The following is a 13076-nucleotide window of genomic DNA, read 5'->3' as shown; positions in this document are numbered from 1 at the left end:
GGGTCGCACGGCAAAGGCGTTGCCGTGCGATTTTCCCGCAGCACACGGCAAAGGCCTCTTTGCCGGGCGGGTCGTTGCCGTGCATTCTTTGCCGTGCACGGCCGCACGGCAAAGGCGTTGCCGAGCCGATTTGGACCTTTGCCGTGCGTTTAGGCTGCACGGCAAAGCCCTGTTCTCCTGTAGTGGTGCCTGCAGGGAAATACTTCAGTTTAGAAAAAAGAAGAGGTTAGGACTTAGGACTGAAGTTTTCAATAGGGCAAAAAAATGCAGTTTTAGAAAATGCTTCAGTTTTTAAAACCATAGTATTCGTTGGATCCAAACACCTTGAAGTATTTAATACTTCAGTATTTTAGAAACTAAAATATTTTAAGAATACTTTAAAAATACTTTGGTGCCAAACAACTACTTCTAAAAATGCTTTTTTTGAGAGTAGCTATTTAGTACTTGCCATGGATCGTAATTTAAATTTATGCTAAAACCATGATAAGAATTATGAAATTGAGGGAGTATCGAGTAAGCTGTTTCTCGCTGTCGTGGTGGAAAACTAACCATCTCTCTACACTACTCTAGAAGACTTCGTTTCGATTGAAGTCCAGCAACTAACCAGCTGTCGTGGGCTGGTTAATTAAGTAGGTTGGGACTCCATGATCATTGGTAGTGATATCTTAGTAGTGTCACATATGAGGTGAAGCGAAGAGGAAGTTGAAAAAGGGGTTTGTATTTCCATAATTAAAAGATTATCTTTTAGAAGCAATATTTCTCACCACATACTCCCTCCATCCCGTGAATATTGTGTAATATTTGTTAAAATAATAGCATCTAATCTAGATACATTCAACTTTTGATAAATCTTAGATAAACTTCATAGGATGGAGGGAGTATACCATTTTACATCATATTTTATGCATGTCAGCCGGATCACGGGTCCCATCACGCGGCTGGATTCGCGGCGTTCTAGTACGTGCATACCCATCCATCAATCCATACATGCACTATGCGTACGTAAGGGCATCTCCAACCGGGCGACCCAAACGGACGCACTGAGCCGTCCGTTTTGGGCTGTTTGGGTCGCCGCCCGGACACGCGGACAGCGCCCCGCGTCCGCGTGTCCGTTTGGGTCGCGCGCTGCGTCCAACGCGCGGACACATCGCAAATTGGAGAAACACGAAAACAAAATGAAAATGGCAAATTTAAACTATATTTGATTAAACATATGCCCTATTTTGGGCAAATTTAGTACATAGCCCTATTTTGGGCAAATTAAACTAACAAAAGAAGCCCCTATATGGGTTTTTTAATTTAAACTAATTTAAAAACCCTCTAGTAGGGTTTGGTCGGCGGCGCGGTGGCCGCCGGTGCGTCGCCTAGCCCCTGTGGGCGTCGTCGGCGACGTCGTCGTCGTGGACGACTTCCCCGGGCGGCGAGGCGCTGTTGTGGCTCGACCGCGCCGGGGCTGCGGCCACGGAGACCACAGTGGCCTCCTCCCACGGCGAGTGGGGGTCCGGAGCCACCCGCGCCGCCTCCTCCCGGAGGCGCCGCCGCCTCTCGCGCCGGCGGCGCACGGCCTCCCGGCGCCGCCTCCTCCAGCCGGCGGCACCGTCCTCCCGGCGGCGGCGCTCGTCGGCGCGGCGCCTGGCCTCCTCCCGCCGCGCCGCCTCCTCCTCCTCCTCCCGTCACGCCTGGCGGGCCTGGGCGTAGAGCTCCCAGCCCTCCGCCTCCTCGACCTCCTGCCGGGCCGCCTCCTCCATCTCGGAGGTGCGAATGGCCGCATGGAGGTGCGGCCATTTCGCCTCCTCCTCTGCCGCCGAGATGATGAGGGCGGCGCGGAGGTCCGGGTCCTCCTCCGAGGACTCCGGGTTGGGCTCGATGAGGAGAGGCGGCGGTGCGGGGTGCCTCTCCGATGTGGAGGCCGCCGCGGTTCCCTCCGGCCCGCAGCGTCGGCGGCGGACGCCGACTGTTGCTGGCCTCGTCGTCATTGGCTCCGGGAGCGAACCGTCGCTTCGGGGCCATGGCGGCGGTTTTGCTCGGGGAGTGGAGTGGGGACTGGAGTGGAGGGCCAGATCCCCTCAAGTCCCCATTTATTAGACTCCCTGGTCACCGACAGGTGGGCCCAAGGGAGACGAGGCGACCAGCGCGCGGACGCGAACGGACGGCGCGTGCCATCCGCGGCCACGCAAACCTAGCCCAGATTTGGGCCGGGTTTGCGTCGTTCCGGACGCCGCGGCCGTCCGCTTTTGCGGTGCGTCCCTGCGTTGGGCCGGGTTTTTGTCCGTTTCGACCCATCCGGACGCGCGGGCGCGGGATGGGTCGCCCGGTTGGAGATGCCCTAACAGATGGTCGCGCATGGTCAATTTCAGTGTGATCCAGGCTGCTACGCATCGGTAAACCGAAGACAAAAATATCTCTGCATGCAGCTTGACCAACTGCCTCGCATCTGATTAGGAGGAGAGACGCCAAGATAAGCTTTTGAATTTCCGACGCCTGTATGGCAGAGCAGAGCTACCATGGAAGATGGTGCCGTGATGAAAGCCTTGGGTATATAGTACCTGCAGCTGCCTAACAGGACAAGGCCGCATGAGTGCAGCTGGGAGCTGGGCTTGTCCAGACCTGCAGCTACGAGAGGTTATACTATGCTGCTGTAGGCCTAGCTGCAAGTCTCAAGATCTTGTATACACCACTTGTAAGTTGTAACTATTTGCAGAGTGCAGCATTTTGGAGCACGGGCTGCAGGTAGCCCTATATTTTCAAAATTCAAAAATTCAATTCCAGAGTTTCAAAAATTACTGGAACCAATGTTGTACTTTACTACTACATATGCAAATATTTAATATAGAAAATTTGTATTTTAGTCTCGGCAAAAATGACAGAAGTTTAGATCTACTCCCTCGGGTTCAGTTTGTAAATCATGCACGTAGTTTAAGAAAAAAATGACCACCAATATTATCAATAAAACATGAGATATATGCCACAAAAATTGTACTATTGAATTCATATTTTTTTAAATGAATGGTATAACTTTCGTGTTATATAGTTTATATTTTGTTGACCAAATTAATGTTCAATCTTTTTTTCTTATTTTACGTGTGCATGCTTTGTAAACTGAATCAGAGGGAGTAGGTGTTGTGAACAATGCAAAATCTTGCTTCTAAAATTGATCAGATTTCTCAATTTTATGAGCATAGAATACAAGGTATTTTGCACCAAAAAAATTCACGCTCGTTGCGTACATGGTTGGCTACATTTAGAATTTTTATTGGATTTTTTTCAAACTTTGAAATCAAGTTTTTAAATTTTGAAAAATATCGGGCAACCAATAACCCAAGCTCTAAACTGATTTTTGGCTACTTGCTCGAGTTCCACTGCACGTGACAACGGAAAAAATGTCGCCGTGCTAGATAGCACGATACCATGTTGTGAAAAAAAGGGTCTAACGCATTATTTTCTCAATTATAAGAGAAAAGAGAGCCATTTTTTCCCCATTTTCACTCACTTTACCGTTTATCAGTGCCCACCAACAAAGGGTTTGAAAATTTAGCAGCATGCATGGCTTTGTGGTGCATGCATGCGTGCAACGTCAGCGCTTAGTATGCACAGCTGATCTACATTTTTGGTTGTGTGTCCCGTGTGGTGGTGGTGCACATGAGCTGAGCAACTTGCAAACTGCTGATCAGTGCCTAGCTAGTGCCTGCTACTCGTATGAGCCACCAGTGCCTGGAACCGATCGAGTCCTGAGTCCAGACCATGCCTACCTCAGCTTGCTTGACTTTTCCCGGTAGAGAACATCCATACGTCCTCACACATGCATGGCAAGTTGCCTAGTTGGCGCCCTCAATGAATAGGAAAATTTCGCATGTGGAAGGCCAGTGGCTAGCGCTCGCCGCCTATCCATGCATGATGTGGCTATCTGCGTAGGCCAGTGGCCCTTAATGTGGCCTCCATGTTCTTTCAACAATCTGAAGGTTTCAGATGCATACATGCTCATCAGCCATGATCGACCTACGTAACAAGGGTTGTAGTTATTAACTACTAGGCTGAGAATGAGGTCCTACTTGGTCTATCCCGGCCCGTTCGTGATGTATGCCTATGTTATGATAGTAGGCGTACGTAGTTATTGATTTTAGTTCCACCTCGATAGCGGGAGGGTATTACGCCCAACTTATAAGGGAGAGTAGCCATCCTCCTACCAGATCGATCTTTTGGATGGAAAATGCTCTTTCCTTGTGGGCTGCATGAATGCGACACGAGTGCGTGGTTGGAGTTGGACCTAGGACGCTAACAGCCTAGTGCTGGTAGAGGGCGTGTGAAGTTGTCTTTTGGGCGGATCTTTTCAGATCTGGGCGGTGTTCGTGTGTCAGGTTTCATGGTTGCAAGTCAGGCCATTCCAACTTATTATTTTTATCTTTGGCAATGATTGTTGCTCTGGCATGTTGACCTTTGGAGTTTTAGCATAACAACTTTTCGTATGTCGAATATAACAAGCTCTACTATGACAAGCTTTTGACCGGCTACATTGAGGTAGGGCGAGGACGGCAACACGCTCTCCGCTCGTTGTAGTGCTTGTAGTGTTTGCTATGTGATCCAAGAGCCAATCCGTAATTGCTGCTACTTTTATAGAGCTCTTTGTACTATTGATGAATATTAATATAGACCGCTGAGCTTTTTCCTAGAAAAAAGGCCAGATCGTGTTTCACAAAAAATAATTACTTAGGTCTGAATTTTTTAGCAAGATACCGCCACTACCTGCCAGTGGTTTCTCCTCAACCGTCTCATTTTTCATGTAGTACGAGCTAGAGCCTAGAGGATGGGAGCTCACATGTGCCGTGTCCCGTGCACATTCAGTAGCTAGATAGGCCATAGTACACAGTTATCTCGATCGTATGCGACTTCTGGATACCACGCACGACCAAATCCGGTTCCATGGTGCTGCATGTGAGCACGTTTGTCCGGTGTGCACGTTCATAGCCGTGGCCACGGAAAATGCCATGGCCACGGTACGTAGAGCGAACATGGGGATGAAAACTCGCGCATGGCTATCTATCTACCTAGACGTCAATATCTATATTTGCATGGAAAAGTCATGCTATGGGAATTATGCTGGAATTGGGAATCGCTATAGTTTGACATCTGAATCTCTATGTCACCAATCACTTTGATGATATCAACTCAATTAAGCTAAATAGACGTTTTGGCACCCAAGAGCATATGCTTCTGATTTTTAGAATACGTTTCAAACGCGTTTCAAAATATCAAAAAGAACTCTAACAAAAAATGACACACATACATGTCGATGTTCTATATCCACGCAAAGTCGGCTCTTGAAAAAAAAAATTATCGTGTGCAAAAAAAATAAAAATCCAGTGTGAAAATTCGGTTTTTCGTGGAACTTTGCGCGCAAACATAAATATCAAGATATATATAGGCGAATATTTTATTTGGAATTATTCAACATACTACTTTTTTATCCAATAATAAAAGCATATGCACCAACGAATTACTCTATTTTTTTACCTGAAATTACTCCAAGTTAAGCAAGAGACGCCGCAGGAGGAACAGTCATCAAACCAAAAGAGACGCAAAGATATCAGGTGGGCCCAGCGTCCTCTTCCAAAGGGCCCAGAGAACATGCAACCAATGCTGTAGAAGCGATCGGCCATTCATGTGGGCCCCACCCAGCAGCCATCCAAATATCCCGTAGATTCCCACTGCGCTTTAATTCCCCCTGGTATTTATACCTCCCGCGCCATGGCTCACGCACCGCCGCCGCACTCCACTGCTCCCGCTAGCTCAGCTTGCCCGGCCGCTCTCCGTTCTCACGTCAGCAACAGGAGCACGAAGCAACCGAGAAGACGAAGACGAAGAAGGAGGGCTGCACCGAACAGCCTCCAGCGCCCGCGATCAGCACCGTCGCCGCCGTAGGATAGTGCAATGGCTAGGCCGCAGCAGCGGTACCGCGGCGTGCGGCAGCGCCACTGGGGATCCTGGGTCTCCGAGATCCGCCACCCTCTCCTGTGCGTCCGACGCCCTCGCTCGTCCATCTGTCCCATGCGCTTGCAGTGATTCTTGATCGCTCGATGGCTGACGGTGACCATGTCTTGGATTGGTTGCAGGAAGACGCGGATATGGCTGGGCACGTTCGAGACGGCGGAGGACGCGGCGCGGGCGTACGACGAGGCGGCGCGGATCATGTGCGGCCCGCGCGCGCGCACCAACTTCCCTCACGTGGCGGCCGCCGCCGCGTCCTCGTCGTTCCTCTCCGCCGCGCTCGTCACCAAGCTCCACCGCTTCAACCTGGCGTCCGTGCAGGCGGCGCAGCGCCAGAGGGAGGCTGCCGCCGCAGCCGCGGCCTCCGCGGCGGAGGCAGCGGCCTCAATGCCGCTGGTCGGCGATGCAGGGTCGCTGTCGACGACGTCGTCGTCGTCGGGCGCGGAGGGGTGGGGCGGGCGGCACCTGGAGGAGCAGCACGTGGAGCAGATGATCGAGGAGCTGCTGGACTCCGACTTCTCCATGGAGATCTACCGTTAGATCAAGAGATATTCCGGCGACTGCTCTGCTTCCTCTGTTTCTTCCTTCGGGAGAATGGTCACGGCGTCTGCATACGTACGTACTTTCCTGTGCGTGTCCAGTGTCTAGATCTCTGCTACGCGCGTACCTCAGCGAACTACATGAAGACTGAAGAACTCCGATTAGTTAGTCTGTCTAAGAATTGTTCTACAACAACACACTACCAGTAGATGTACAGTACCTAGTATTAGCGGCAGAAGAGTACAGTAACAAATTTGAGCCCTTCCTATTTTTCACTGTGCTCGGCTTAGTTACCTCTGTGGTGTCAATCCATGCGTCTGTAAAATCTGTTTGGGATGGGTCGCGCTCGCGCCACAAGATCGACAGGGCTCCCGATGGTTTATTGACACTTTGACAGGACCAGGAACGAGGCTTCACTGAAAAGGTGGTACGATTATACGAACATCAAGGCGTGTCTCTCCGGTAGAACCCCTCACATGGAATCAGGACCTGAACGCTGAACTTCACTTCAGGAAGAGACGGCAGCACGGCAAGTGATACAATAGCGCCACTCTGTTGACCCCATGTCCCCATTGGTGGTCACGCACGCCGCGATCTACTGATCGAGTGACCAAACCACATGATACCGGTTTCCTTGAAATGGTGACACAGACATCCCCTGTTCCTCGACATGGTGGGTAGGGGCATCCAAATCTGAAGGAAGCAAAGGCTTACACCATTTTACATTTAGACCATCCATATTTCAAATTATAAGAACTAAACTACAAATTCGAAATCAATCAATCCATCGCCAACATGTCCTCCTCTGCCAATCAATCTCTCACTCTATCCATTGCCAGCACATGTCTCAGCTATGTCGATCGAATTGGTTCGTCGCCAACACGCCTCTCGTTCCATCTCGCGCAACAGAGAGCTCAGACAATCGCTCCATCAATTGCTCCTCGCAGGAGCTCATCTTTCCGTATCACCACAGCTCGTTTCCTAGCCTCCCAACTGCGCAGGAGGCAACGCCCACAACTCCGACAGTTTGCCCCAACTTTCGGGTTGTGAATGTAAAGGCAATTTCTCCTACCGAATAACATGTGTAAATGCTATAAGTAGAAGAAGTAAAATTTTCCTTATAACTTTCTCCACGAGTTAGGAGTATAATCATGATTCAAAATCCTAGAATAACAATGTACATGGGTGTGCACATTATAAATATACTTACTTGTAGTTGCAGTAAGTATTTCCTTCATTTAGTCGACTGATTTGGAGCGGAGGAACAACCTGATGTGAGCAGCCATGCTGACCTCTCTCGTTTAAAATTCTCTCCTAGCCACATCACAACAACGATGCCGTCTTATAGCGAAACTCAATCCCCTAAAAAAAATGCAAAACCAAAACTTTCCCTAGTTTTCATACTTGCAGACGTAACTATGGTATCAGATACATAAATTGTGTTGAGTACAGAGTACTTGAGTTGTTCAAAAGAAGAAAAAAAACCCCGCTTCGCCGTTCAAAAACAAAAAGAGTGGAGAAATTGGAGATGGAAAAAGACAGAATTGCCCCTGAGTAAAATTCACCCAAAGAGACACAGAACCACACCGCATCGACTGATGTTCGTCCAGCCCCGCTCGACCGCTCTCCGCCGCAGTCCGACGGTCCTCCTCCGCCTTCTCCCCGCCGGCCGGCCGTCCTCCACCATCCCTTCCGGTCATCCTCCGTAGGTCACCGTCCTACCCAACCCTCTCCTAGTCGCCCCCCGTCCCGCCCCGTCCTCTCCTCCGCGCGCTTCCGACCATCCGCCCGCCGACCTCCTCCGCTGTTCGCGCCGGCTGTTGCAACGGGGACGCCCGGCGACCAGCAGCAGCGGTCCGAATCAGCCCCAATTTCTCTCAGGTGAGCTCGCCTCGCTCCATTTTCCGGCGCCCTAGGTTGCTGTTTAGAACTCTGATTTGGATGGACGAGTTAGGGTTTCATGCGTGCTGCGATTTTTTGTCTATGAACTCTAGCACGGGGAAATGGATCTAGGGTGATGGGATTCGCCGTCGCAGGAGATGGACACGAATTCTCTCTGCTGTATGCTCATTGTCTATCAGTAATCTGTATGGACCTTTCTGGACAGCGACTTCAGATGTCATTTCGTATCGTCGCCTGCCCAGATTTATCTCAAATTTGACAGTAGGCTCATATTAGTATGCTTGCTTTTTTCTGTATTTTGTTCATATTTGTCTGGGCGGTTCAAAATTTCCTAACAGCAACTTGACATGTCATTTTAACATTTCAGAAGTGCTCAGATTTGGATATAGTTTGAACAGTAGGCTCACATTAGTATGTTTGTTTTTCTGTTCTTTCCCCATATTTCTCTTCCCAGGATCTTCTCTCGACGCACAAGGCGATGCCGCCAAGGAAGCGGGGGAAAAAGGGGGCTGCTGCCGCCGCCACCAAGCAGCAGCAACCGCCACCGCCACAGCCGCCTGGCCCTGACGCACCCGTGCAGGAGAAGCTGCGGTGGCTCACTGACCAAGAGAGTAAGTGTCTCTGAGCCCTAACTCCCTCCCTGCTCCTTGCTCACCTGTCCTGCTCCTGCACAGCATTTTTGAAATCCAATCTAGGTTTTATAGTTTGCAGCTATCAGTCAGACCTGTGAGTTGCAGGATACATCACTTGCTGCCCTGATGAAATGATGCTTTGCAATGTAAACGTTTAAATATACTTCAGTTCTTTCATAGGTTCGTAGGAACGGCTTGTGAAACTGTTTGTTTTGGGGTTAAGTGTGGTGTGTGTTTGGGCTTGGTGTGATTGCATGAATGATGAATCCCTGTGTCGACAGTACATTTGTGGACCTTTTTTACCAGTTCCATTATGATATGAAATCGGGAGCGGGGAGCTCCTTAATCGAAAATAGAAACTATGCGGGAGATTATATAATTACCTATATTCACCAGAAGGGGAGTCCCTAATCATGGCTGCTTTAGTACAAGTTTTTCTTCTTTGCATAAATTAGATATTGAGCTGTAGAAAGCAATGGTTCAATTGTTTTTGCAGGAATCAGTTAAAAAATTGTATTGATTAAGCAAGAAACGTTCCTTAATTCTGACTTTGCTGTGAAGGATGCAGCATCCACAATTTTTACAAAGATGCAACGGCATCATTATTGTTGTACTTGCAGTTCAGTCTGCAATCGAGGTTGAACTCGAAATTTAATGTTAATGGCAAGGTTTGTAATCTAGTGCAAATAAAATATGGTATTGAAGAGTATTACTCCCTCTGATCCATATTACTTGTTGCAGGTTTAGGTCAACTTTGTACTAAATCTGCACCAAGTAATATGGGTCGGAGGGAATACTAAAGTAATATTGTAATGGAAGTTGGCTTTAATACGTCTTGTCCACTCTGACTATCACTTAGTAAAGGGATTACTCCTTTTGCTATTAAATGTTAACAACTTAAAATTTCTCAATATTTCTTGCTCAGTATTTAATACATTAAGGATGCATTTCATACTAGAAGCACTGCCACTTCACTTAACGTAATGATCAGGACTTCAATGCTAATCCAGTCTCATCGATAAATAGTTGAACGTCGGAAAGCTGCCATCAGAGCTATTCAAGCAGCAGAGGTTGAGAGCGTACTTTCTCGGCTGCACTTGGTGCGAACCTACATTTCCAAGGAGCAAGAAGAAGCATGTGCGTTGCAATATTTTCAGGAGAACTTGCCCAATGTATCAGTTGTCCCGAATGAAAAGCAGGACGAGCTTGAGTTGAAGTGGAAAGAGTGGGATAATCACATGTATGGAGACCACAGGGATGACAAGGTTTCACGAGCTTCGATCACGTCATTGGCAACTGCTGCTGGTTTCCATTTCTCGGCAGATTCAGGTTCGAGCGCTTTCCGTTTGTTGATGATTTACTCTTATAGGCACCAAAGCAGCTGGGTTGAATGTTTTTCGCACCTTGTATGATGTGTGCAGTGCAGAAGAACTTCATCGAGAGCACCTTTGATTTTAACAACTTTGTAAGTATTTCTTTCTATAGCTGTAGTCAGATATTTTTGCTGCGCCCTTCACAACACTTAACCATTCCCTGCTGCTTTGAAGACTTGGAGTGAGCTACCCGATGGCGAAATGACAGGAGCAGGGGACTCTCTACAGACACCTGGGGTTTGTGCTTTACCCTCTAGACATGAACTGTTATCTCATTATTTTAAATCTGGATGATCAAACTGAATAGTTTGGTCTTGAATCGCCTTATAAGCTTACGTATTGGTTGTAACATAATCCTGCACAGGCTACGAGTAGCCGACTGTCTTTTGGCATGACACCGAAAACTGTAAGAGTACCCAAGAACGGGGAGATGCTCTTATCTGTGCACGGGTCACCTCTTGGAGTGTACAAAGAAGAAAATCTGGCACCCATTACTGGTATATGCTTGCTCCTAATACAACACCCATCTCTTGTTGCTGTTTTTTACTACTAAAATAATAATAATAACATGTTACAGAATCTGGAAATGGAAGTGAAGAGCCGCCTCGTGATGCCACAGGCCCTCTACAGTAGCAGCAGCAGTAAGAACGCTTAAAGCTCAAGTCCCTGTCTTCCTTTATGCATCTGGCTCATGGCTAACCCTTTGTTTCCACTGCAGGAGGGGAAGCTGGGAGATACTAATCAGAACTTCAACCACTAATTCAGACTGTTCGTAGCATCTCAACCCTTAGAGCGTGACGAGGTTCGGTGTGTGTGGATTAGGTATCCTTTTGTGTAGTTTGATGAAGCTTGTTGTAGGACGCCGGTTTCAGTCAGCTGAGATCGTTTGTCAGGTGCCTTGGCACAGTGTTGTCTGTTGTTAACTTCGCCACCAGGAAGATTAGCTGAATCTTTGGTGCGGCCTTGGTGATTTACCCAGTTATTAAGACTTGTGTAATGAGATGAGATGGGCAAGGTAATACTGTCGATGCTGTAAATGGAGCTGTAATGTCCCATTTAGCTATGTGTATGGCGTACCTTGTATATCAGGGGGGTCTGCTATTTGTATCTTTCTGATTTGCAAGTTGCGACGCATCTTACACTTGACTTCGTTTCCGAGATCGTATCATGAGAATAAGATGGTGGACGTGGATTTAGTAGTATAAATTTTACCAAAAATCTTTCTGGATTCAGTGAATCTGCTTCAACTAATTTGGATCGTAGGTTATTCTGCAATCATAATGAGAGTAGTCAAAGGATGTGTGGTCCGTGTCTTTATATCCGTTTAAACGATTTTTATCAAATACTCCCTTCATGCCAAGAAAAATACTCCCTTCAACTAATTTTATCGTTGGAGTATCTTAAGTTCATCTAAATTTGGATTTATTTAGACATTAAACAGTTACTGGATACATAAAAAATGTAGACAGATAACTTTCATGGGAAGTACAGTACTATTCTGAAGAAAATCGAGTTTTATAAAAGATGTCTTAGGGCCACTTCTTTTGGGCTTATGCTTATAGAGAAGCCGGCTTATGAATTTCGGTGGGGAGAAACACCGGTGGGGAGAAGCTCCGAGAAACTATCTTGGACACTTCTTTTCGGCTTATGAAAATTGAGCTATCTTTTGTGTTGTGTTGTGTAAAGACTATAAAGCCCCCAAAATTCAATTGTGCCTTTGTCAATACTTAATATTGTATTGTTGTTTGTTTTACACATATGTAAGCAAGAAAATGAGAACCAGACCATTCTTGTGATGCCATTCTATGTAAAATGGTTATAACAGAATAAAGTTGCAATGCTTACACTGCAGTTTGCAAAATAAAATTATCAAACAACGACATGTGCAGGTTTCTGAGTTTTATAACACAAGATCAAATTGTATCCATCACAAATGTCACAAAATCACATCTCCACATCATCAAAACAGTGAGGCACCGGCCCAAATTTTGCACTCCACGCATCACAAATTTCACAAAATCATAGTCGGAGTGACGATGTACTAGCAGGCAGTGGGATGCAGCTTGTGTGGTCGAGTTTACTGGAGGGCGGAGCTCCAAAGATGGACTAGCCGGCAGCAGCGGCGGCGGATGGAACTTGTCCTCGACAGCGGCACCAGTCCGGGCTGCAGGTGGAGATGCGGTCGCGAGCGGGCGAGGGCTGTAGCGGCGATAGGCGGAGAGGCTGTGGGCGGCGCCGGCTAGGGGTCGTCATCAACTGGCCGAGGTGTCAACCGGCGGCGGCGGATCCTTGCTGCGGGAGGATGGCTCGCGGCGAGTAGCTGTGGGGGCGGTCCGGTAGCGGCTAGTGCGGGGCTGGCTGCGGCCGTAAAGGACAGCGGCGGGGCGGGCGCTGGTTGCCATGGCAGGGCCGGGACGGCGGCGGCGGTGGTGGAACCCTAGCGAGGCTCGTCCACGATTTGGGATATGAGCGATACGGAGAGATGGTTCCGTTTTCTTTTTTCTTTTTTCCTTTTCGTTCGGTAACCGACAACTCCTTTGGAGTGGCATTTCCTGTAAAATGAACTCAATTCCAGGGGGACGTTGACATACCGGTTCGGCTTACGTTTGGAGAAGCTCGGGAAACTGGTCCGGAGGAGTTTATGGAT

At 48.1% G+C, this 13076-nt stretch overlaps 2 protein-coding genes across 2 annotated transcripts; both read left to right on the top strand.

Moving 5' to 3' along the window:
• The first annotated feature begins 5735 nt into the window (after positions 1–5735).
• On the top strand, positions 5736–6797 carry LOC127305146 (ethylene-responsive transcription factor ERF003). The gene is made up of 2 exons (XM_051335526.2): positions 5736–6008; positions 6108–6797. The coding sequence occupies exons 1-2, from the start codon at positions 5926–5928 to the stop codon at positions 6520–6522; spliced, it is 498 nt and encodes a 165-aa protein (XP_051191486.1). The 5' UTR covers positions 5736–5925; the 3' UTR covers positions 6523–6797.
• A 1305-nt stretch (positions 6798–8102) lies between these two features.
• LOC127305145 (uncharacterized) lies at positions 8103–11572 on the top strand. The gene is made up of 8 exons (XM_051335525.1): positions 8103–8403; positions 8879–9035; positions 10083–10385; positions 10478–10521; positions 10604–10666; positions 10794–10926; positions 11007–11070; positions 11148–11572. The coding sequence occupies exons 2-7, from the start codon at positions 8903–8905 to the stop codon at positions 11060–11062; spliced, it is 732 nt and encodes a 243-aa protein (XP_051191485.1). The 5' UTR covers positions 8103–8403; positions 8879–8902; the 3' UTR covers positions 11063–11070; positions 11148–11572.
• The last annotated feature ends 1504 nt before the right edge of the window (positions 11573–13076 follow it).

This window comes from Lolium perenne, chromosome 6, assembly GCF_019359855.2.
Source record: "Lolium perenne isolate Kyuss_39 chromosome 6, Kyuss_2.0, whole genome shotgun sequence".
Classification (NCBI taxonomy): Eukaryota; Viridiplantae; Streptophyta; class Magnoliopsida; order Poales; family Poaceae; genus Lolium; species Lolium perenne.
This window is presented reverse-complemented; position numbering and strand designations above follow the sequence as displayed.

Bases quoted from the DNA above. Each gene is read 5' to 3' on its own strand.
- LOC127305146 (XM_051335526.2), top strand. From the start codon at position 5,926: ATGGCTAGGCCGCAGCAGCGGTACCGCGGCGTGCGGCAGCGCCACTGG. The intron at 6,009-6,107 runs GTGCGTCCGACG...GATTGGTTGCAG, and splicing joins GAGATCCGCCACCCTCTCCT to GAAGACGCGGATATGGCTGG.
- LOC127305145 (XM_051335525.1), top strand. From the start codon at position 8,903: ATGCCGCCAAGGAAGCGGGGGAAAAAGGGGGCTGCTGCCGCCGCCACC. The intron at 10,522-10,603 runs GTAAGTATTTCT...GCTGCTTTGAAG, and splicing joins CCTTTGATTTTAACAACTTT to ACTTGGAGTGAGCTACCCGA. The intron at 10,927-11,006 runs GTATATGCTTGC...AACATGTTACAG, and splicing joins AAATCTGGCACCCATTACTG to AATCTGGAAATGGAAGTGAA.